The sequence below is a fragment of the Maniola hyperantus genome, chromosome 9, assembly GCF_902806685.2.
Source record: "Maniola hyperantus chromosome 9, iAphHyp1.2, whole genome shotgun sequence".
Taxonomy (NCBI): Eukaryota; Metazoa; Arthropoda; class Insecta; order Lepidoptera; family Nymphalidae; genus Maniola; species Maniola hyperantus.
This window is the reverse complement of record NC_048544.1, coordinates 4,424,683-4,450,225: the sequence shown is the minus strand read 5'-3', so window position 1 is coordinate 4,450,225 and position 25,543 is coordinate 4,424,683. Positions and strand designations below refer to the sequence as shown.

At 36.4% G+C, this 25,543-nt stretch overlaps 1 protein-coding gene across 1 annotated transcript; it reads right to left on the bottom strand.

Moving 5' to 3' along the window:
* Positions 1-16: 16 nt before the first annotated feature.
* LOC117985320 (putative fatty acyl-CoA reductase CG5065) lies at positions 17-25,103 on the bottom strand. The gene is made up of 14 exons (XM_034972006.2): positions 24,920-25,103; positions 13,444-13,587; positions 12,380-12,473; positions 7,719-7,885; positions 7,069-7,159; positions 6,846-6,991; positions 6,088-6,197; positions 5,876-5,947; positions 5,626-5,746; positions 4,928-5,050; positions 4,419-4,538; positions 3,802-3,953; positions 3,077-3,182; positions 17-2,432 (listed from the first exon to the last, which is right to left on the bottom strand). The coding sequence occupies exons 2-14, from the start codon at positions 13,578-13,580 to the stop codon at positions 2,297-2,299; spliced, it is 1,575 nt and encodes a 524-aa protein (XP_034827897.1). The 5' UTR covers positions 13,581-13,587; positions 24,920-25,103; the 3' UTR covers positions 17-2,296.
* Between the last annotated feature and the right edge of the window lie 440 nt (positions 25,104-25,543).

Below are 25,543 nucleotides of genomic sequence, written 5' to 3'. Positions count from 1 at the left end.
AATTAAAGAAAAGGTTATGTACTATTTTTTATTATTAAAAATAGGAAATTATAAAAACCATTAAAACTATGATTACACAATAATTTTATCAAGTCTTTTAATTAATAAAAATAATAAAACTGGTCTTCTGTACAGTCTAAGTAGTACATACCTACCTACTTACCTATTTCTTTTTATTATCAATATCTGAGTAGGTAGGTATATTTAAAATATCTACTAAACTCATACAGTTTTCATCCTAATACTTGCGTAGGTATCTACAAGAGCCAACTACAGGCCCTCCGAAATTGTTATTAGGCCGCAATTAGGTACACCCGTAAAATTTACTTACGTAAGTAGCTTAGGGGGCATCCATTAATTACGTGAGGTGTTTTTTTGAATTTTCTGTCCCTCCCTCCCCCCTGGTGAGATGTCGTGAGATTTTATTCAACCTCCTCCCCCATCTCACGTGAGATTTTTCAAAATGTGGGTGTCTTACGTAAACGCGTTGGATTGTTATTGTAAAAAGAAAAAAAAAATTGCTTCGTGCTTTTATTTACGACTAGTTAAGATTAGTAATCAATATTGCTGAGAGTTATAAGTGTAATAAAAATTTAACAATAGAATACTCAAAATGAAATTATATTCTTTCGAACAAATTAGTGAATGATCTTAATCGTATTACGATTACGTTTAAGATTAAATCTTAAGCATGTACAATCTGGATTAACCAAACCACCAAACCAAAATAGACCAAAATAGTATAATTTTTTTTTGTTTCAATCAGAAAAAAAATTGCGTGATATTTGCCGAGACCCCCCTCTCTCCATCGTAAGGTTAGATGAGATTTGACTCGATCCCCTCCCCCCTTAAATATCTCACGTAATTTATGGACGCCCCCTTACGTTATTAATCTAATGAAAATGTACATAAAGTATGTCCATGAGTAAATTTATCGTAAGTTAATCACGTGAGTAAAACTTGCAGGTGTAATCGCGGCTTTACAACAGTGCGATTTATTATGACTGGCTGAATTTATGATAGGTATTATAGGCATTAGTATTGCTACAGCATAGCAGTACGTTTAGCCAATGTAATAATAATGTTAAATACGTACCACGATTCGAGAATGCGAGAGGTGAAGTTAGAGATATCACAGGCAGTTCTGACTCTGAGCACAACTATAGAGTATTCGCATCCTCTTCTTACTAATCTATTATGAAAAGGCCAGATACAGTTTGACAGATTTAAGTTTAATTTAGAGCTATCAAACCTCGAGACTTTCCAGCAAGTCGCAAGCCTATTTAGAGTATTTGAATATAAAGTTCATGTTCCGTCCCGTTTTAGCAATATTAAGAAGAAAAAGGTGCAGATACTTTAAATTTAGTTTAGAGAAAGACAACGGAACCAGCGACATTTCGAACTAGGTTCGCTTTAAACAAAGAACATGAAAGCGGGTAATTCCTGTAGATACCCCCACTGCCTGCCCGTGAAAATGAAATCAATATTCACTTCTCGCAGTACTGCAGTCCCGTTGTGACCATGACCATAAAACTAGGTCAAAATGACGATAATTTAATATCATCGTATTAATACGTATTATACGTACCCGCTTAAGTCGTTTTCTTTAATTAATACTAAGTTACCTGAAGCATTCATACAGTGCATGGCATTATTATGCATGGCAACAAAAAGTTGTCTTAATACTAGAGCAGAAATGTACTGCGAAATGAATTCAACCTCAGTCTGTCTGATATCCTATCCTATAAAATGCTGTTAAATATCTTTATCTTTTTTTTTTTTTTACAGTTGTTAAAAAACGTGGGAATTTTCAAATTTTGATGTTTCTAAAAAAATAATATTATAAGTATAGCTTGAACATGCGTTTTGGTTATTTTTTAGTTGATCCTATGTAGAAAAAAGCGGTTAACAGCAAAAAGTAGTTTTTGAGTTACCGCCAAAAAACGTGCGCATTTTCAAAAACTGATGTACATATACGTAGAACCAAGTTTTTTAGTTTGTTTGAAGTTTTTAGTTAACCACTTTTTAATTGGATGCCTGAATTTTAGTTCTTTTTGACCATGATGGAACTCTTACATGAGTAACAGAGAAGTAATAAAATATTTTAATAAAAAAGTTTATTAGGTCCAAGCTTACGTTTTTACGTTTAAAAATCTTTCCTTTTTAAGTTATTTTTTCCATAATTAACATATTTTTAATCTTTCACCAATATATTTTCTTAATTTTACTCTTGAGCAATACGAGTAGGACGATTCGCTTAAAGCACTACTCAACTAAAATCAAGGATATCACAAAATTATTCTACGATGGCTTTAGGAGTTATTTCACTAGATGTTGATAGGAAACCGAAGAACGTCGATATCCAGCCACTGATCCAGTAGAAGAGTAGAGCCCAGAACAAAAATCTGGTTACGATATCCACGAACCACATGCTGAAAACAAAAATGAACTTAATACTTTTTAACTGACTTCCGAAAAGGAGGGGGTTCTCAATACAGCCCGTTTTTTTATCTGGGCACATATACACCGATTTCTCAGGTTTCTGGACTAATTTACAAATTTTTGTTCCCAAGAAGTTTGCGAAATGGTGCATCCAACTCCTTAATTCTGATGCTGATTCAGAAACAGTTGAATTGTTCATGTTGGATTAATATTGTAGGTACCTTCGTGGTACAGCACTCCTAAACCATAAGTATTCAGGAACTGACATGACTGCACTCTCAGTCTTTTTTACTTCGTAGTGATTTTGAGAGTCCATAATATTATATAGTCAAACATAAAACCCTATTTTATTTTTATTCAAAGAATCATTAAAGTCTAATTCCAATGGTGTATCGATCTGAAGTTAACCGGCCAAAATATTTTAATTTAGTACGTAGGTACCAGTGGCGTGCATAGGGTTTAAAGCCAGGGTAAGCAGTAGTTAGGTGAGCAAGTCAAAGAATAATGAGCATTGAGCAATTTCAACCGAGTTAACTATTTCTTGGGTAAGCAGCGCTTTTATGCCTCTATGAGTTGCACGCCACTGGTAGGTACCTATCTAAAAAAATTCGAAACTTCTGCAAATTATACATACATTTTCATATGCCTTCTGGCAGCAGGCAGAGTATCATCATATTCCTTTAAAATAAAGATTCTGGCAGCTTTGATACAATCTTCGAAGTATTTTGATATATCCAGACCTGGAAAATAATTATTAAGATAAATCAATCGATCAATGAAAATAAATGTCACGGGTCTTGGACCGTGCTTGCCTAGAAGATGCCTATTCACTGCTTGAAGGTATTTTGTTATATGTGGCAGAAAACATGGACGCCGGAAGGGCATTCCACACTTTAACGGTTTGTATCAGAAAAGTTGAGCAAAACGAGTAGATTGGACCACAAAAGGGGGCCAAAGTACTCTTTGTTCTGTGGTAGAACGGTGAAGGAGGAACAAGATTGTGAACTTCTTGAGCACACTCACCAAAGTAGTCTATATATATTCGATAAAGGACCGATAAGTAGGTAAGTGATACTACACCGGCGCTGAGCAATTTTGCCTGCGTACAGTACATAATTAATCGCCAATAATTCTTTGATCGAGTCTAATGCATTGAATTAGTATTTGGCAGAGTCATCTCAAAGGTGGCAGTAGTACTCCATGCCAGACCGAAACTGAGCCTGATGAAGAGTTAAGTGTTGTTTTGGGGTGAAGTGCCGCTTCACCTTGTTTAGGATGCCAAGTTTTTTGGCAGCTGTTTTAGCCTTTGACTTGGACTCAATCAATACATTTTCCGAAAAATTGACAAAAACTTCTTACCAATAGCGTCAACTTTGTAATCCCGCCTCTCTCTAGGGTTCAGGTTTTTTCGAAGTGTCTGCGCGATGTCAGATTTGAAGTCCCATTGGTTGTTTGTGTAGTATTCAAAAACGTCGAAACCTTTGCTTATACGACGGTGGACCCGCATTAACCTGTAAAGATAGAAAATCTTTTAAGCGATGTTCATGTAACGAGTACCTGAAAGCACCTGAGTCTATGAAAGCATATGAGGTACTAATTATCAAAAAAAAACTATTATTGGACACTACAAAAATATATTGGAAACAGTGTAATTATTAATTATATCGTAACTGTGGAATCAATTGCCTTTGGCGGTGTCCCCATTAGATTAAATATGAGGTTATTCGAGGGGACCAATAAATTCCTGAAAGCTGGCAACGCATTGACGATTCCTCTGGTACTACAAATATTAATGGGCGGCTGTAATCACTTAACATCAGGTGACCCTACTCGTTTGCTCGCTATTTTTACTTTAAAAAAGCTCAATACAAGATCTTGTAATCTCGTCTAGAGACTGTAATTGTAGCCGACTTTCAAAAAAAGAGGATGCTTTCATTGCAGCGCATTTTTTAAAAATGTGACATCAGAACACTTACACAGGTTTATATCCGAGACAGAACAGAAGAGTGTCGATGAGGACTGCTGGAATCCAGTGGAACAGTAGTGCGCAAATGTTGTGGTATAGCCGAGAATGTTTCATCGAACCTCCTGGATACCTGGAAAGGGTTTGGATTGTATGAAGTTGAAATAGTTATTTCTATGTCGGTAAATTCTTAGATAAAGATACAAAATATCTTTATTTCATTTCACATAAAAGAAAGTAGGTAAACTTTAATATTCGAGATTGACGGTGAAACTTCCCTAAGGTGTTCCAGGGTCTTTTATAGTCATACCATCTTGGCTTACAGTTACTCTACATAAAGTTCTTTTTTGATTTTAGATGGAAAGTTTGTACCAATTAGCGGTGACAAGGTAAATTTCAATTCAGACTCCTATTTATACAATCGTCTTGATTATCTTTCATGATAATAATATTATGGACAATAGATAGAGTGAAAAACTTATGCTTTAATATAAACAATTCTTCTATTGTATTCTCACTCACCACACAACACCATTCAACGGCACTCTATTCATAATGATCTCCCTTCCAGCATCAATCATCTCCAACCAGGTCACTTTTATTTCAGCGGATGACGTGAAGTTCACCACGTTCCTCTTTGTATCCCTGAAAATAAGATAAGTCATATCGGTAGCCTTAGTATAAGATTTTACATCGCTAACTTTGATTGAATTCGAGCTTTGAAACAGTTCCAAATCAAACTAAAATGCACCTTAACGTACTTGTTTTATAGTTTAAGTTCGTCCTTACCTCTACCGCCAGCACTCATAGCGGTAACCTTGCAAAATTAAAGTTAAAAAGTGATTTTATGTTTGTGACTCTAAATCAAGATTTCTAGGTCCCTTTTTCACTGACGTTATTGTGTTTCGATGTTCGAATTCTATCAAAGTTAAGGATACAAAGCATCATCATGATCATTATCATTATCATCAACCTATTGCCGGCTCACTACTGAGCACGGATCACCTCTCATAACGAAATTAGTCTATCACGCAGGCCAAGTGCAGATTGGCAGACTTCACACACCTTTGAGAACATTACAAAGAACTCAGACATGCAGGCTCCCTCACGAACAAGTTTGAAACGGAAATTCCAAAATTAATTTTTGCAAGTTTTACTAAGGGTTTAAATAAACGATCAACAGAATAAAAGTGATGGAATAGTTAGACTTAGTACGATACCCATTTTTAATGTAATTCCATGCGCAAATCATGATGCCGTTGATAAACACATCCACGGGTAAATAGTCAGCATAGCTGTTGCTTTTGCAGTACATCGTTCGAATCACCCCTTTGCCGGCACCTGAAAGTCATTGATTCTTACTTATTAAGACCTCGAAGTAATACAAAATGTAAGAGACAACAACCTTCTTCACAAATAAATCGATATAAATATGTTTTTTATTTTATAAGATTGCAAGTATATACTTACCAATAAGAAGTCCAGTAGGTCCATTGATGTTATCTGTCCACCCAGGTACGGGCTCTTGCCAGATAGGAATTACTGTAACAAAAGTAAATAGGTACTATTGCTTTAAATCCTATTGAAGAGCATGAAATTCTCTCAAAGACATGCCAATTCATATTATGCAACATGCATCAAAGACTACTCGTAACTTTATAAAATGGATAAATTAATGTTACCAATAGAAGGACGTAGGATTATGACTGGTATGTGCTCCATAGCTTCGACAGCTAAGGCTTCTCCCAAGGCTTTTGTGAATGCGTATGAGTTTGGCAGTTTGCTGAGTAATCTGAAAGTATTAAATTAAAGTTATCTCACACGCAGCAGAAACGCACTGAAATGCAGTTTCCTATACTTTTAAGTTACTGTTCAAATGTTTAATTTAAAAAAATATCTTAACTCTTATTTAGTATGCATAAACAGGCATCATACTAACATTATAAATGCGAAAGTGTGTTTGTTTGCTGGTTTGTCTTTCAGTCACACCGCAACTAAGCAACGAATCGGCGAATATTTTGCATATGCTATATACAGTGATATAGGCAACTTATATCCCGGAATATCAAAAAGCTCCCACGGGATTTTAAAAACCTAAATCCTCGCGGACGAAGTCGTGGAGCAACAGCTCGTAAAACAAATGAAAATGAAAAATAATACCTAACCCTTACCCCCGAATACAAAAATTAATCTTTTGGAACTTACAGCAAATGCCATAAACCAGGTGCAAAAATTTAATAATCTCAGAAGCAGAGATGTCATCTTATTCTAACGCTGAGATGTTCGAAACAAATTCAATAGAATCATGGAGTCTCGTGAATGTGAATGAATTTGATTAATCTTCACTTTTGAATTTCTTTCAAGCAACTCAGTTTTATTTTAAGTGTTTGGTTGTTGTATTCTAAAAAACTTGGTTTCATTCTCGTATATTAAAACTTACTTTGGCGTTATAGTAGCAATGGTTTCCTCGTCCATCCATTCCACAGCGTCTATGATCTTGTGGGGGTCCGCTGGAGGGGGATACGGCCTTTCTTCCAGAAGCTTCTCGTGTAAGTGACAGTATGCTGTTGATATGTGAGTAAAAAGCTAAAAAAATAAGAAAAATATTGAATGACTGCTTATTTATTCAAGTAAATAAAGAGTGCCTTATTAATGTGACTCACCTTAAGTTTTTTACATTTCTTTGCTAGTTCTAGAATCAGCTTTGTACCTCGAACATTAAGTAACACTGCTTTTTTCAGTTCTTCATCAAATCTGAAAGTAAAACATTATATATAACTAGATGATGCCCGCGACTTCATTCGCGTGGATTTAAGTTTTTAAAAATCCTGTGGGAACTCTTTGATTTTCCGGGATCAAAAGTATGCCTATGTCCTTCCCCGGGATACAAGCTATCTCTGTACCAAATTTCATCGAAATCGGTTAAACGGATGGGCCGTGAAAAGCTAGCAGACAGACAGACAGACAGACAGACAGACAGACGGACAGACAGATACACTTTCGCATTTATAATATTAGTATATGGATAGTAAAATAGATGCATAGTGATTCAGTTATTAATTTTTGAACCTGCCTTTCATATACGGGGAATTGTTGAGTCTGTTTTCCTTAATTTGCTTAAAAGGTAAACAAATTGCAGAAACCTTCTCAGAGAAATTGCCCGGCGCTTTGAACTTTCTGCAGTAAGGTTTTTCACTCGTAAGTATTATGATGTATGAAGTATTATGATTCCTTGGTATGGTACATAGGTATAAACTATGGTTCTTTGGCAGTTCTAATGTTAAGTGCAAGTGTAAAGTTGATAAATGCTCACCTGATAGTCGCCGCAGCATGTATGACCATGTCCACCTCTTCGATGATCAGCTGTCTGTTAGTGTCGCTGATGGCCAGGTCTGGGGCGCTCATGTCACCATCAATGATTTGCATTTTCTCTAACAGTGGTGCTGTGCCACCGCGGAGCTCACGGAGTTTCTCGAACAACTGGTAATTAAAGAAGTTACCAAAATTTTAAACTATTTTCATCATTGTCATCATCGTCATCAATCCATCGTCAGCTTCCTACTGAGCACGGGCTTACTCCCAGAATGACAAAGGTATAGACAGAGTAAAAAGTTGGATTGAGCAAGGAATATTAACTATATTATACTCTCTTATCCCTCAATGGTCATGATTTTGAACAGGTTGCCAAATTGCTTTCACCTTTTCGAGAGTGAAAGTGCTAGTTTATGAAAGGGCAAGGAAGGTAGGTTTTCAACTTTATGCCTGGATTACACGATGGAATTACCTACTGGGCCCAGTGACACGAATTTGCTTTGCTGCCTATTTCGACTGCCGATGCCACTGCTAGGCCCAAAAAATAAAACGTGTGGCTGTCAGTTGGACTGACTTGCGAGCGCGAAGTCAGCACTAGAATGGGTTGAAACTTGTGTCCCCACGAGTCCAGTAGCAAGTCATCTCGGACTGGATTACTGTACTGCTATCATGTAATTTAAGACTGGAGAAGGCTTGGCCGCACAAGGATATCGTGGCTAAAATTACTTATGCTAGTGATTTTGCAAGACCACCTGATCGCTATTTAGAGCAGTGGTCTCGAAATTTTTAATGATGATTACCAGATTTCGCAAGGAGACGCAAATTAAGAAAAAAGAAAACCAGCCAAGTGCGAGTCGGGCCTCGCTCTTTTAGGGTTCGCATAGTTTTATTATGAACAACACACTTTGTATGTACCAAAATATATTTCCAAGCCAAACATTGCAACAAACCATGAAAGAAAAACCCAAAAAAATGTTCGTGTGTTTTGGTCAAGCATACAAACTATTTTACTTATGACCACCTACACGCGGACTGACCCGGCTCCATTTTTACATTTTGGGTACGGAACCCTAAGAGGAGGTATATCAAACTACTAATCGCATGTTTTAAATTTTAATAGTACGGTAACAACTAGCAAGGAGGTAATAATTATTATTTGGAGAATGTAATGTATCCATTGTACCGTTGAATTGGGTAACTTCGTGTATTTCTTGTGCGTTGTTACTGCCTACTTGTTACGAAAGAGAGTAGAATAATAATGTCTACTAGGTACATTGAGATACATAATATTATATATCTAATATAGATTAACTAGTGTTGCTGTATAATTTTTAGAGTTCCGTACCTCAAAAGGAACAACGGAACCCTTATAGGATCACTTTGTTGCCTGTCTGTCTGTCGGTCTGTCAAGAAACCTACAGGGTACTTTCTGTTGACCTAGAATCATAAAATTTGGCAGATAGGTACCTAGGTCTTATAGCAGACATTAGGAGAAAAATCTGGAAACCGTGAATTTGTGGTTACATCACACAAAAAAAATTAAAATGTGGTCATAAACTAAAAATTTGTATTTTTAATTTTCGAAGTAAGAAAACTATATCAAATGAGGTATCATATGAAAGCGCTTCACTTGTGCATTCTAAAACCGATTTTTATTTATTTTTATGCATAATAGTTTATGAATCATAGTGCAAAATGTCGAAAAAACACTACTGTAGTACGGCACACTCGTTGCGCGAGCCTGACTCGCACTTAGCCGGTTTTTTTTCGGAGTGAGTAGGCCCCACTGGCCGCTACAGCACAGAGTAGGCTACAGTGTTGCCGGGTGGGGTGGCAAGCGCAAAGCTTCGCCTGGGGGTGAGCCCTAGGGCCCGAAGAAATAATTGGGGAGGTATGGAGGTCGGGTAATAACGTCCTCCTAAGGGCGCCTCATATGAGGCTCGGATCACGGCTTAGAATGACGTTGGGTTGTATGGGTTGGTTGGACTCCATTAGTCCGTTGTTGGTACGCCCCCGAGGCCGTGGCGTGAGTCCACGTCAGGGTGACGTTAGAAATCGGGGGCCTCGTCTTCACCAGCGCAGACGCTGTAAAGAGGTTTTATTTGTGTGTTGCCTTACTAGGTAGGCACCCTACCTAGTAAGGCAACACACAAATAAACTTTACAAGTGCTTTTGAATCGTCAAAACAATTTACCAATGCACCATTGGTAAATTGTTTTGACGATTCAAAAGCACTTGTAAAGTTTATTTGAATAAAAATCTATTCTATTCTATTGTTGGTCATGATTTGATCGTCGGGATAGTCAAGGACGTGCTTATGATAATATTATATTAACAAGTACTTACTTACCTACTTATTAATATAATGTACTAGCTGATGCCCAAGACTTCGTACGCGTGGTTTTAGGTTTTTAAAAATCCCTTGGGAAATCTTAGATTTTCCCAAATAAAAAGTAGCCTATGTCCCTCTCCAGGTCTTAAACTATACCCATGCAAATAATCACGTTGATCCGTTGCTCCGCTGCGACGCGATTGAAGGACAAACCAACAAACAAACACACTTTCACATGTTTTATAATAGGGGTACCTAGTGATTTAAACTCATGAGATTTAGATACATTACATTACATGGAGTGCGGAATGTTGACTCCGGCGCGATGGCGATAGCCGTATTGCAGTTTAGTTGCGAAATGTTTCGACTGATGCAGTATTCGATTACTATGGTACTACAAAGCTATTCGCTTGGCTGTTGTTAAATTAAAGATCGGACCAGATACAAACGGCATTATAGGTAGGTACTTGAGGCAATACGCAGTATGAGTTGCCTCTCTCTGGAGTCATTACTGGGTATTTGAGTCCTTGCCCGATTTAAAAGTATAATTGAAATGATATAATTGAAATGATAAATAAGACATCATTAACCGTTATAACTTAAGTTATCCATATGAATATTACGTACTTATAATTAATGCAAAAGTGTGTTTGTTTGTGTCAATCACGCCACAACCATAAATATCCTTAATCTATGCCAAAACGGATGATTTTTCACATGGATATTATAGTTAGATTAGAGAGGTATTATACTTAGAAGATATGTGCTGCTTTATCCCGGAAAAACAAAGAGTTCCCACGGGCTTTTTAAAAAGCCTGAAACCTCACGGAGGAAGTCGCAAGCATCATTTAGTAACTCATAAAAAATATTGTTATAGCAAAAATTAATTACACCAAAAAGATTCAAGATAACCGCTGATTCACGTGAACATAAATAATACAAGTTAATGTCGTCATAAGGTAAGTCAAACGGTTCGTTTTGCAACGGTGTGCAACCGTAGTGCAAATGCTATGCAATAACTATACATAGGCATAAAGGCTTACGGACACGTATGTTTTTAATCTAACTCTATATTCATCCTCAACCGATAGACTCCATTGCTGGACATAAGCCTCTTATCTCTTCTCTTGCGTCTTGTGCCGTCTGAATCAAACGGCTCCCTGCAACTCGTTTGGTATCGTCAGATGCTCACCATGGGGAGGTCAACCGCCGCTGATGCGCTTTCCGGGGCGAGGTCGCCATCGCTATGGCAGTAATGTCGGCTCTTCTACGGATCTCATTGCCCGTTGAGTGACTTCGAGCTTTGTTATGAGGCCCGTAGTCAGCGACCATGTCTTGAATTCGTATAGTCATCGCTGCCAACACGCACTGTTCGAAGACTTCGATCTGACTCTGATTTGACCGACTATTCTATTTCTTTTTTCATGTGATTTTTTTTTATAATCGTCTTTAAAATTGGTCTCAATAATTGAATACCTTCGAAGTGTAGGACGAAACTCCTTGTTGGATAACACTAAATCATTCGTAAACAGTGTCTAAGCTATAAAAGTAGTAGCCTCTACCATAAATTACATTACAAAACACTTGCAAATTACAATCTAACTAAAAGTCAATGTTTTTTATCTAAACTAGTCTAGTACCTAAGTAGGATTTTACTATATTATAGGTACCTAGATAGATCTTCAAGCAATATAACACTGTCTAATCCGTGACTTCTCATCAAAATGTTTCCAATAAGTGAAAATATAACAACATCGAACCAAATTAACATGCAGCTGAATATCTCCCATAAAATATAATAGTAACAAGGAAGTACATAAAAGTATTTATCTTCTATAATATAAAAATGAATCACCAAATGTGTTGGTCATCGCAAATCTCGAGAACCGCTGAACCGATTTCGCTAATTCTTTTTATAATATTCCTTGAAGTACGAGGATGGTTCTTACGAAGAGAAAAATTTAAAAAAAATTAATCGACTGTTAGGCGGTACGAAGTACGAGTACCTGTGTGTGTTTATTACCTACTAGCTTATGCTCGCGACTTCGTCCGCGTGGACTACATAAATTTCAAACCCCTATTTCACCCCCTTAGGGGTTGAATTTTCAAAAATGCTTTCTTAGCGGATGCCTACGTCGTAATAGCTATCTGCATGCCAAATTTTAGCCCGATCCGTCCAGTAGTTTGAGCTGTGCGTTGATAGATCAGTCAGTCAATCAGTCAGTCAGTCAGTCACCTTTTCCTTTTATATATTAAGATTTTGAATAAAATATTTGACCTTTTGACCGTTTATTTATATATAATAGACAGAAAAGCTAATTAGATCTTACCGCATCATTGAACATTTCTTCAAGGCGTTGTTTTGGGAGTTTGCCTTTCTTCGGACGAACCAATAGCATAATTTTTTCAATATCAGGAACTTTTCTGTAAACAGAAACATAAGTTATAGTCGTACTGAAATTACTTGTGAATTAATAAATGTGAAAGTAGGTTATTATGTCTGTATGTCTGTTATTTTTTCTCGGCCCGGTTGCATAACTGATTTTGAAGATATTTGGTTTGCATCCCAGAGTATATTGTACCTACTTTTTATCCCGTAAAATGAAGGAGTTGCCACGGGATTTTTAAAAACCTAAATCCAAAGGTGAAGTTGCGGGCATCATCTAGTAGAAGATTAAACAGAAATAGGATGAAAAGTAAATCCGTAAGATTCCACGTTCAAACTCTACTCGTGGAAACAATTTTTAATTTATTAGGGTGTTGTAAGTGCTACACTAAAAGTTAATTAAAGAAAAGTGGTCTAACGGTCAAGGCACTCGGGCCGAGTTAGAATAATGTCGTAACTACTCTTAGCACAAACAGAAAGAGTTTAGCTTTCTTGAAGAAGAAAGGGGGAATATTAGTAGTAATGCTAAACTTATTTTGACAAGGTTTTCACAGATTTTTTAATCTTTATTAATTATTTTGTAATTTTTATCGTCTTGCAAATTCCAACTCCATTGTAGCATTAAATACGTATTTGTTTATTGGAAAAGTTAAACTTAGATATTAGGTTACTTACTTGACTAATTTAAAAATAGCTTCATTATCGAATCCTCAGACAGTTGCCGATAAGTGACCAAAACAAATGTTACATTTTACATGGGATTTGTCAGAGCGCTCTGAAAAATCTCTGTTCAACTAAAATCTTACCATCAGGGACCGTCGTCGTTCGATTTCGTTTTCTCTAAGTAAGTAGGTACGTTTATTACGATTTTCACTCATAAATAATTTGAAATTGCAAGGAATGGTCTTGGTAACTTTTCAAACTGATTAAACCAAAGAGTTTCTAAGAAATTTCTAAAAATACCGAGTTAGTGGGTAAAAAGTAGTTACAAATAAAGATTCTCCGTACCTGAGTAGTTTTTCCACCAGCACCTTCCCCATGAATCCGGTGCCTCCAGTGACGAGCAGAGTCATCCCGGAGAACGTCTCCGATATCCGGTCCGGCATGGACTCCAGCTCCGAAGAGGAGTATCCTTCGGAGGACATTGTGGGGCTGGAAGGGAACAGAATATAATTTTAAACTAGGTAAAATTAAAAAATACTTAATAATGTATAATAGGATAGTGTGAAAAAATCCTGTCGACCGAATTTCGACTACAATAGGCAATCTCGAAGCACGAAAAAGCTTATCGAGTCTGCTTGGGGATCCATGAGCTACTTTGGCAAAAGAACTACTTAGTTTTGCCATCCAAATGGGCAATGCTGCCAGTCGCTGCGGTGATTGATGAGAGTTTAAATTTAATTTAGTTAAACTTTTTCTCGAATTCTTTTAATAAGTTAATAGCTGACTCGGATTTAATTTTATAAAAATCTCATGGGAACTCTTTAATTTTCCGGGACAAAAAGCTCATATCCATCCCCGAGATGCAAGCTATCTATGTACCTACTTAAAGTCAAAACTGGTTAAACGTATGGGCCTTTAAAATCCCACGGGAATTCTTTGATTTTCCGGAACAAAAGTAGTCTATGTTCGTCCCCGGAATGCAAGGTATATCTGTACATTTCGTCAAAATTGGTCAAACGGATGGGCCGTGAAAAGCTAGCAAACAGATAGGCAGACACACATTCGCATCGCATTAATTATAATATTAGTAAGCATGGATTTTGGACAAAGGGATCTGAGATTAAGGCGCGGTACACAGATTGCAATTTGCATGACATTTACCCCTTGTAACCGATTATGCAATGAGTAAATTATGTGTAATGAGTTTGCGTACACTTAACCTTGAATACTATTATCTTTTCAAAGATTGAGGTTAGCAGTTAGTTCATATTTTATTGACGCGTGTTTTTGTACTTTTTGCGATTTCAACTATTGTAACTTGCCATTACCTAATGTTAGTAATGTTTTAAGCTTTTAAAAGTTTATTTGTACCTGCCCGATTAAGGGAGTTTAATGACTTTGGCAGGCGTATAAGTAGCTTTTCCGCACCGGCTTCGGGCTAGTAAAGTTTCTGAAAATCCAATCTTAGTGGGGGGTCTGGTTGCCAGGAGTCCTGCTTTTTTGCTGGTCATGTTAGTCTTTTACCGGTCATGTCCGGTCAAATATGCGGTTTGGTAGGCTTTTAGGCAGGAGCTAGGTGTAGGTATATTTTTTTATATTATGTTTAATGAAAACTTTTAATTAAAATGTATGTTTGGCTATTGATGTTTAGCTTTTGCAGTATATCTGACCTAATATAGGCCGAGTTCTGCTTTTATATTTTAGGCCAAGCCATTAACGGGAGCCTACGTTGCGAATTTTTACCTACAAGTAGGTACATATGCAAATCTCAAATTTCTAGAGCGGTGGTTTGAGCTGTACGTCATCATAGATCATCAAACTTTTGAGAACACATTTGAGAACCACCTTTGAGAACACCTTTGAGAACTTTATGGAGAACTCTCAGGCATGCAGGTTTCCTCCGATGTTTGTTCTTCTTCACCATTGTGAAACTTAAGTGTGAAAAAATTTAAGTGCTTAACCGCACATAGCTCCAAAACGTTAGAGGTGCGTGCCTGGGATCGAAGTTGATTGAACCCCCGACTTCCCGAATAGTAGACCGACGCGACGTCACTATTTTATGAGTAGATAGGTATTTTATGTATTTTATAAATAACTAGCTGACCTGAACCGGCTTCGCTCGGGTGGAGTTTAGAAAATTGAGGGAGAGGTTGAATTAAATTTTTCTCTCCGTAAAAACAATCCGGTACTTCAAGGAATATTATAAAAAAAGAATTAGCGAAATGCGGTCAGCTGTTCTCGAGATTTGCGATCAGCAACACATTCAGCGATTCCTTTTTATATATAGAGAAGATGCACCGGAACAAGTAGGTAGGTAGTTAGGCACATGATTCTAAGAAACTACGTCGGTTAAACAATGGAATTTTGCTAACCTTGAGTTAGTTTTTATGATGACATGCAAACAAAATGATAATTAATTATGAAATGAAAAGATGAAAAACATAGGCTGACGCACATAGAGGTTAATTAATTCACCGGTAAGTATGACGTAAGCACTATGCATGTACTGCCAGGTATAGTATAGATTAGGCTCTAGAATCTAGATTAAGATCCAGTTGCAAGACAGGCGGTTAAAGTAACGTTAAAGCAAAGTGGGTTGCACAAGTATTCATACCTTCATGATTAAGATTAAGGTATGATGCGAATTAACAAATATGGACGCCAGCGCGTGTCAGACCTTCGTTATTTTATAAAAGTTGAAAGTTTATCTACGTATTGTCCCCAATACTGGGAGGAACGTTTGTTTGGATGTTTGTTTAGATCATTGTGGCTTTGGTAATAAAAAAGGTGTAAAAAATCTTACGTTAAAGTACAAAGTCGATTTTTTTATATTTTCTTCAGAATAGTATTAGAAATCACGTCTTGCATTGCCAGACACTTAGTATCATGGCGACCCCCTGCCAGACAACCTTAAAGTTTAAAAGTTTAAGAGTGTCTGGCAGGAAGCTGCCACGACACTAAGTGTCTAAGTGTGACAGTGTACTTTAAGATTTTTACACCTTTATTACCTGTTATCTCCCAAAGTCCTTAATTCAAACAAACATCGAAACAAACGTTCCTACCAGTGTTGGGGACAATACACAGAGCAACTTTCAGCATTTATAAAATAACGAAGGTCTGGCACGCGCTGCTTTTTTCTCTCTATGACTTGTGCAACCCATTTTACTTTTATTGACGATCAAAGTTTGACGGTAATTATAATAAATACAGTTCTACTTGCTATATTATTATAACCGATCATAATATCAAGTAAACAAGCAAAGCAAAATCGATTAAACGGATGGGGCCTTTAAAATTCAGTGGGTTTTTTTTTCTCGGATAAAATAATATAGCATATGTTCGTGCTCGGGTTGAGAGTTATCTCTGTAGGTACCTTTCGTCAAAATCGGCTAAACGGATGGGTCGTGAAAAGCTAGCAGACAGACAGACACAATTTAGCGTTCATAATATTATTATTAGCATGGATATGTTTATAACAGACGTGCACATAGCCTAACAATCACGAAGCACTCTTGCAAAACTGCATCAAAATTTTATGATCATCTATTAATTTTATACAACGTCTTAAACAAATTATTACAGCTATTATATTCATGAATCCTATTATTAAGTGGATGGGAATAGGAATTGCAACGTAGGTACATCAAAAATAACGGTTCATTAGTTGCTTAACAATTTTTCGATTCGATTGCCGGTTGCCAAAATAGGAAACATCTTTAATAATTACTTATGCAATATTTTTTTTACTACGGTTATTTAACTTAGTGAAAACAAATTTGCAATTCGTGTTGATCAGTTTATTAGTTTATAATTTCTTCTGGATTTTAATGCAATTTTCGCGATCACATACAGCCGCACTCAGAGTCGCTAATCGTTACTTAAGATGGAGTTAAAACGAGACAGAATTATGTGAGAGATATAGCTCTGTCTCGTTTGGACTAAACTTAAGTAGGTAACGATTAAGCGACTCTGAGTACGGCTGTTAGACAATTTTCACGAGGAAAATTATTTTTACTGAAGTTTAAAACGATCACATAAATTCATGTAAGTAAATAGGTTATAGGTAGATATAATTATAAAACATGTAAAAACAACCGTCTGAATCCAGAATGACTTAGCTAGACAAGTAAAACTAAAATATTCTTTTTTGTACACCAAAACCAAAACACTAGATATAAAACAAAGATGTTTGCATCTACAATAGGCGGCCTTATCGCTAAAATAGCGATCTCTTCCAGGCAACCTTAGGGTGGAGGATAATATTATAAAATTAAAGAAAGCGGAAGAGGTGTACTAATTAAATAAAGTAAATACACATAATATACGTAATATATATATATAAATAAAAATACAACAGTAAATAAGAGAGGAATAGACGACAGATAAGTGGAATAAACAGTATAAATAAATAAATAAACACATCAAATCAAGGATAAATAAAATAGCTTTAATTTTGTTCTGAAAATTGATAGTGATTCAGACTGTTTGATATCCAAGGGGAGAGAATTCCATAGCAGTATAGCGGTAACAGTAAATGACTAGTTTAGTAAAGTACCTAGATAAATCATTGATCATTCAATGTTGTAAATTATTATTGATCATTGATAAATCACTGAAGTAAGTAAATGGTTGAAGTGATGTATGCAATATTATCTTAGAACACCTCTGTCCTCCGAATTCCTACTAACAATGATGGATGTCGCAAAAAAATGGCAACATGCCTTTTAACTATAGCTTTTTAACATTGTAACCTTTAAGTATGTATAGAAATTCTTTCACAACACGAAGGTGTGTGCCATAGATGTCACATTCGTGTCAACTTATAAGCACGTAGCCTTGGTCACGACGAGTTGTTTCTGCATATTGCGCAAGGGAAAACAGGCTTTAGTGGCGTGAGGAGACATAACTTACCTCACACCATCCGGTGGTTTTTGTTGAATGGGTACTGATGGCTATTATTACCCATTGAACTAAACTAGTAGGTACCTACTTATAGAATTAGCTAGGTATTTCAAACAAAAATCGTATTCTATGAAACCCTATGATGAAACCATTATGAAACTGTCAAAGTTATTATTATTGTGACACAGCTACTCGACATCATAGTTTGCTAAAATGTCAATTAGTTTCTTTGTTAGTAATTAGTAATCCATACTTAATACCATAAATGCGAAAGTGTGTCTGTCTGTCTGTTTGTCTGTCTGCTAGCATTTCACAGCCCTACAGTGTAACCCATGAAATATTGATGAAATTTGGTACAGAGTTAGCTTACATTCCGGGGACGGACATAGGCTACTTTTTATTCCGGAAAATTAAAGAGTTCCCACGGGGTTCTTAAAGGCCCATCCGTTTAACTGATTTAGGTACCTATATGAAATTTGGCACAGAGGTTGCTAACGTCTCGTAAATTGACATAGGCATCTTATAATCCACGCGCATGAAGTCGCGGGCAATATCTACATAGTACCTATGCATTAAACATACAGTAATCTGTGATAGCCTTGTGGTTAGGACGTCTGCCTTCTAATGGGAGGTTGGGGGTCCGATCCCGGGCACGCACCTCTAACTTTTCCGAGTTATGTGCGTTTCAAGTAATTAAATATCACTTGCTTTAACGGTGAAGGAAGACATCGTAAGTAAACCTGCATGCCTGAGAGTTCTCCATAATGTTCTCAAAGGCGTGTGAAGTCTACCAATCCGCACATGGCCAGCGTGGTAGATTATGGCCAAAACCCTTCTCACTCTGAGAGGAGACCTCTAGGGAAGGAGGAGTGCTCGTTGTGAGCCGGCGATGGGTTGATCAAGATGATGATTATGAAACATACAGGTACTTGTGTGGTACGATACAGAACCCACTCAGGGCGCGTGTCCTGGTCGCACTTGACTGTCTAGTTTAAATGTATCTTTGGACTAGATAACTATTGAAGCAGATCTTGATTGCCCCCATATTGCTTAGTGGAGCAATATGGAGGCAATCAAGTGGGGGGGTACACGCACCGCACATTTCACAACAAATGTTCACATATACAACCAACGAGTAGGTTTAATGTTTACCTATTTGACTAAGAGCCAGCGCGTGCCAGAGCTTCTATATTTTATAAAAGCTAAAAGTATCTCTTTGTATTCCCAACACACGGAGGCACGAACAGCGACTATGAAGTTTGGATCATGGCGGCTTTGGGAGATAACAGGTAATAAAGGTGTAAAAAATCTTCCGTCGAGTTATAAAGTCTAATTTATTTTTATTTTCTTCGGAATAGTATTAGAAATCACGTCATGCATTGCCAGACACAAAGTATGGTGGCAAGTGGCAACCCTCTGCTAGAAACCCTTAAAGTTTAATAAATTATTAAAGTTTATGTGTCTGGCGGGGGATGCCCATGACATTTAAGTGTCTTTCAATGTATGACGTGATTTCTAATAGGTACTACTCCGAAGAAAAAATAATTATACTTTATACTTTGGCGTAAGATTTTTTACACCCTTATATTAACTGTTATTTCCCAAAGCCACGATGATCCAAACTTCAGTATCGCTGATCGTTCCTCCCAGTGTTGGGGACAATACAAAGAGAAACTTTCAGCTTTTATAAAATAACGAAGGTCTGGCACGCGCTGGCTCTCTCTCTATATGTTTAAACCGCATTGATCAATCCTAGGATTAAGTCACCTTCCTGCATCTAATAACATAACATAGCTAGGTACGAGTACATTACACCTAATCTATTTTTCCTTAGTCTACTTTAAAAAGATATAAGTAGGTGCTAAGCGATGTTTAGTTCTCCAACTATATTATTAGAATATCATCACGGTTTCATTGTTAGTTGAAAAGTCAAAGCTTTCATACAAAACTAGCTTATGTTCGCGACTTAGTCTGCGTGGACTACACTTTCAAACCCCTATTTCACCGCCTTAGGGGTTGAATTTTCAAAAATCCTTTCTTAGCGGATGCTTACGTCATTACTATACCTGCATGCCAAACATCTTGATCCGTCCAGTAGGTAGTGTGCCAGTAGTTTGAACTGTGCGTTGATAGATCAGTCAGTAAGTCAGTCAGTCAGTCTTTTCTTTTATATATTTAGATAGGTAGGTAAAATTGTAGGTACACTTTTTGATAGCCAATTGTTTATTAGTTACGTAAATCTCAAACTAAAGCTACGAGGTTTGATTTTGAGTACCGTAAAACTACACAACCATAGTCCAGGGCCACAACTAATAGTCCAGCTACCTCTTTAAACAAAATCGAATTGGTTTCAACTTGTAGTGACATCTAGTTCATTGCTTCGTAGTTTTTACTTGATTTAACCTATAAGTCTACTAGTTTTGCGCTTTTTGGTGAGATGGCGTTGTGAATTTAATTTATTCGTCTTACTGCAAGATAAACCTGTTTAGACGTGTTATAAGTACTCTGCAAACTTTTATTCGTAAATACTGGCTAAAGTGAGGAAAAAGACACGGAGTTGAATTCATAAGAAAGGTAATGTTGCTAGCATGTATTTAACATATAGTTTTCTCTGTAATTGCACCTATTAATTTTTTTTTTAGTTATTTTAAATAATTTGGTACTTAGGTTTCAACTATGGTCCTAACGTTTTTTTGGACCATAATTAAAAACAAACATGTTTTATTCCAGAAATGATGTCACGAGACAAGTTTATGAGAAGGAAAGTTGGAGGGCGTGCATATAAGGGCTACAGTGATCGCCAAATGGAACTTTGTCTGATTGATATATAAGCAACAAAGTGCTGACCCAGCGTCAAGCTGGTGAAAAATATAAAATTCCGAGAAACTCGATAATTTTGAAATTAAAAGCGTATCGGGGTAACAAAGTTAGGCAGCCAGGTCTTCAATGTGTGTTTTCAGAAGCTGAAGAAGCTGCTTTTATCCAACATGCAATAGAAATGTGAAACTTTGGCTTCCCTATTACGATGTTCGACCTGAGATGCATTGTGAAAATGTAGGTACCTTGATAAAAATGGTCGCAAAATAGATCAATTCAAAAATAACTTACCTGGCAAAACCTGGGCAAGTATGTTCCTGTGTATATAAGATTTGATAAGTAATTTTAAAACATTTGATTTGAGATTTAAAGAATTTTCACAAAATATTCTATTGTAACGTGTAATTTAATCAATAAAACCTGATTTGATCCCATTATTTTGTGTTTTTCTTAAAAACTAAACTTCAGGCATTCAAAGAAACCACCCAATTATAGACCAATGTGTCACAATATGCGTCCCGAGTATGATTTATAATTTGAACCATAGTTGGCAACATGCCATACAACAATGGTCCAATTTTTTATTTTTTTTAATACTTGAAATAACACACGTACTATATTTTGACTTGGGGTGTTAACTTACTATGTTCTACTTTATCTAAAAACATCAATAGGTATTAAATATGTTAATCCATTCTCTAGTGCAAAAAGAACAAATTTGAAAATTGGCAAATCAGGACCATACTTGTGTAGTTTTACGGTACCTAATTAAGTACCTAAGTAATATTCTATGAACTAGTGTTCTATATAACTTTGAACTTCGCGGATAGCGTCTATCTAACGTTGCAGTTCACGGATCGCGGAAGTGTTTATGATTAGAAACCGGTAGTTTTTACGTATCGGATTTTTCCATCATCATCATAAATTGAGAGCCATTTTCAATTTTGAAGTTTGGCGGTTCGTATGTGAAATACTTTTGGCATCTTTCAGAGAAGGTAATAGATATTATGCCTGGCCCACTCCTTTATAACATCTTCTACTCCACTTTCCACTTTCTTCTCTGTCATCTAGGTGCTCTATTCCCGAGAATCTTGCATTCCAGTAACAACCTTGAAAAGTATAAGTAGGTACTAAATCTCTGCTATCTGTCTGTCTGTCAGCGGGTTGTACCTCTCTCATATAGAAAATAGGAAGTAGAGAATTGTAGTTTTTTAATATAAAAAATATTTAAAAAAAAAGTGTGTATTTATTTCTATTGCCGCTAGGTATCACAACAAATAATAAAAAATCAAGATCGTCAAGAGGTCAAGTACGATAGGATTCGCACTTGACCGCTTTTTAGTATACTTACGTAACTACCTAACCTACACGTTTTTGGACTCGAGTATCTAAGCAATGTTTTTCCTGTATCTTAGGATCATTTTTGCGAAAATACTTATAAGTAGTTTGGGCTTGAATCGATTGTTTACACAAGTTTAGCCCATACCAATCCAAATAATTAAAAACTATAAAGATAATTGACTATGTTTATTATGAATGTTTGTATATTTTAACCGGAAACCATAATTATTATTGATATTATTCCGTTTATTATATATTCAAGAAGATGTAGTTAGATAAATAGGTACCTACCTACCTACTATAATTATTACCGAAAACGTTAATGGTTTGTGGAGATTCTCTTCGTACGTGTTGAATATCATGTATAAGATCAAACTTATGACCTATCTATTTCAAACAATCGATTCTTTGCTGTTAAACTACTGCAACTTCTATTGTCTTGCAAGTACCTATCTATAATATTATGTACCTATTACGTAGATGGAGAATAGGTACAATATGTTATTCTGAACACGTATTGTGACAAGGTCAAGAGCGTCTTGATCATTAATTTAATCCATCCGTGGCAAAGTGGGATATCCCAAAATACTTATTATCTGTTTGTAGTAAGTAACAAATTAAAACTTCACTCGCTTTAACGGTGAAAGAAAACATCGTGAGGAAACCTGCATGCCTAAGAGTTCTCCATAATGTTCTCAAAGGTGTGTGAAGTCTACCAATCCGCACATGGCCGGCGTGGTAGACTATGGCCAAAACCCTTCTCACTCTGAGAGGAGACCCGTTCTCTGTAGTGAGCCGGTGATAGGTTGATCATGATGATGATGATGGATAGTGATTTAGATATGGATGTGCCTACTTGTGCCAGAGCAAGTCTCTCAGTTTACTTAACTAGTTACACCAGTTAGTTCTAAGAATTCACTCAAGGTCGTTCGTCTTGCAGATGCCTCAGGAAACTCGGTCAAGTTACGTAAAAACTGTGTAAAACATGACTAACTACTTTTCTAATTGAGTTTCGTTATGCCTATTTTTAATTTAGTTAAACCTAAGAAATTATTTAGTGAGAATTATAAAGCCCAGTAGTTTAGCTGTAAGAGAGAGAGAGATGATGGTTGACAGGTTATCTTATATCAGCTAGAATAGCTGATGCCCGCGACTTCGTTCGCGTGCATTTTGGGTTTTTAAAAATCCCGTGGGAACTCTCTGATTTCCCGGGATAAAAAGTAGCCTGTGTCACTCTCCAGGCAATAGAAAACCACATTCTGTGAAAATTTCAACTGTAAGTATACCATGAGATTCAACCCGCTAACAGACATACGCCCGGACGGACGGACGGATGGGCGGACAGAACGCCCATTCGGGTATTCGTTTTACGGGACCCTAATAAAAACGTATAGGTACTTAATAGGCAAGAAATAGGCAGGTATGCCATTAAGCATACTCATGGAGCTATGAATCAAATTAGCTTATTTTATTTATACTTAATTCGGGTTTTCTGTGGGCATAATAATAGCGCAAATTGGGCTGTAACACAAAAACTAGATCCGAACAAATCAGTGTGTCATATCATTAATTTGTTTGTGCGTAGATAAAGTTTTCAAAATTAGGTAAGTAGGTAGATTAGGAGTTTTCTTGAATAAACGATTCTGGTGGTGGAAACGTGGTTTCTTTATATATTTTACATTTTGTAAAATACATAAAGTACCTAGATAATTCCTTAGATGATTCCTAACTCAATTAACTGTCCTAATAGTTACGTCTATCTACTTATATTATTTTGCTGGGGAAAGCCGCTATTGCAAATTTTCTTTGCAAAAAATAATAAGTAGTATATTGTACGAAAATGGCACCGATTCTAAGCACAACCTAATTTTAGAGTATTCGCACCCTCTTCTTACTATTGTAATATGAAAAGGACAGAAGCAGTTTGACATTTCTAAATTTAATTTTTAGGTGGTAAAACCCGTGTTTTTGTGATGGTAAAACTCGCGAACCTACTGTTTAAATTTGTATTGTGCACTAAAATTTAGAGTCTTTAAATGTGAAAGTCATGTTCCGTTCCTTTTTTAGCATTAGTAAAAAGAAAAGGATGCAGATACTCTAAATTTAGTTTAGAGAGAGACTAGAGAATCGGGGCCAATATCTCAAATTATTTTCTTTATTGAAACCGAGTCTTATAAATTAGAAAAGATGTTACGAAAAATATTAAAGAAAAACGTTTAGGCACTTTTATCCGATGTATTTTGCACGAAAAGTTCGTGTCAATAAACACACGTTTAGAAGTTAGAAGCAAGGCGTGTATTTTTGTGGTTCCTCACCTCAAAAGGAAAAAATAACCCTTATAAAGATCACTTTGTTGTCTGTGTTTCTTGACAAACAAGAATCAAGAAATTTGGCAGGTAGATAGGTCTTATAGCAGACATTAGAGGAAAAATCTGAAAACCGTAAATTTTTGGTTATATCACCAAAAAAATTAAACATGAACAAATAATTAGTACTTTCAGATTTTAAAGTAAGGTTACTATACCAAGTGGGGTATCATATGAAAGGGCTTTACCTGTATATTCTAAAACAGATTTTTATTTATTCTTATGCATAATAGTTTTTGATTTATCGTGCAAAATGTCGAAAATATACGACTGTAGTACGAAATCCTTGGTGCGCGAGTCTGACTCGCACTTGGCTGGTTTTTTAATAACAATGCATCTATTATTATTAGTCATTAATAATTTATTTAAAAAACAATTAATTTTTATTCACTCACCGATATTTTTGCACAGGAAAAACAATCACACGTTAAGTCCTAACGTTGGAAAAATGTGAACTGAAGTAGGTATGGAACAACTAAGTTTTGTAACTCCGCGCTCTACCACTAACGTAATTGAGATTGCATTAGAATTTAAATTCACTATTACTTATCTACGAAGCCGGCAAAGTGACCAACATTTAAAAGGGGTTTTCTGTTTGACATATTTCTTCACCAACTTAAGACAAGTTTTATGACCTGCCTGGCTCAATGGTGAGCAGTCTCACAAGCTACTCGGTGCTCACAAGAGATTCCGCGAGAGAAAAATTCCGCGTGGATTGTAAGTTTTATAAACACCTACTTATCTATAGGTATGTAGTACCTATATGTAGGTACTCTTTGATTTTCCGACATAACATGTAGATTTAAAAAGTTTAAAAACCGGGCTGTGGTTTGCACTTCATCTTTTTCAGCCCGCATAATATTAAAGCGCATGAAACCCGCCATTTTGATTTTTGAAGAATTTTATTGCGCCATCAAGACGAATCTAATGCCGGAGCATTTATCAAAATCGGTTGAGCCGTTGAGTAGTTACGAGCGGACATAGGAACGGACATACATACATTCAAACACTAAACCCTC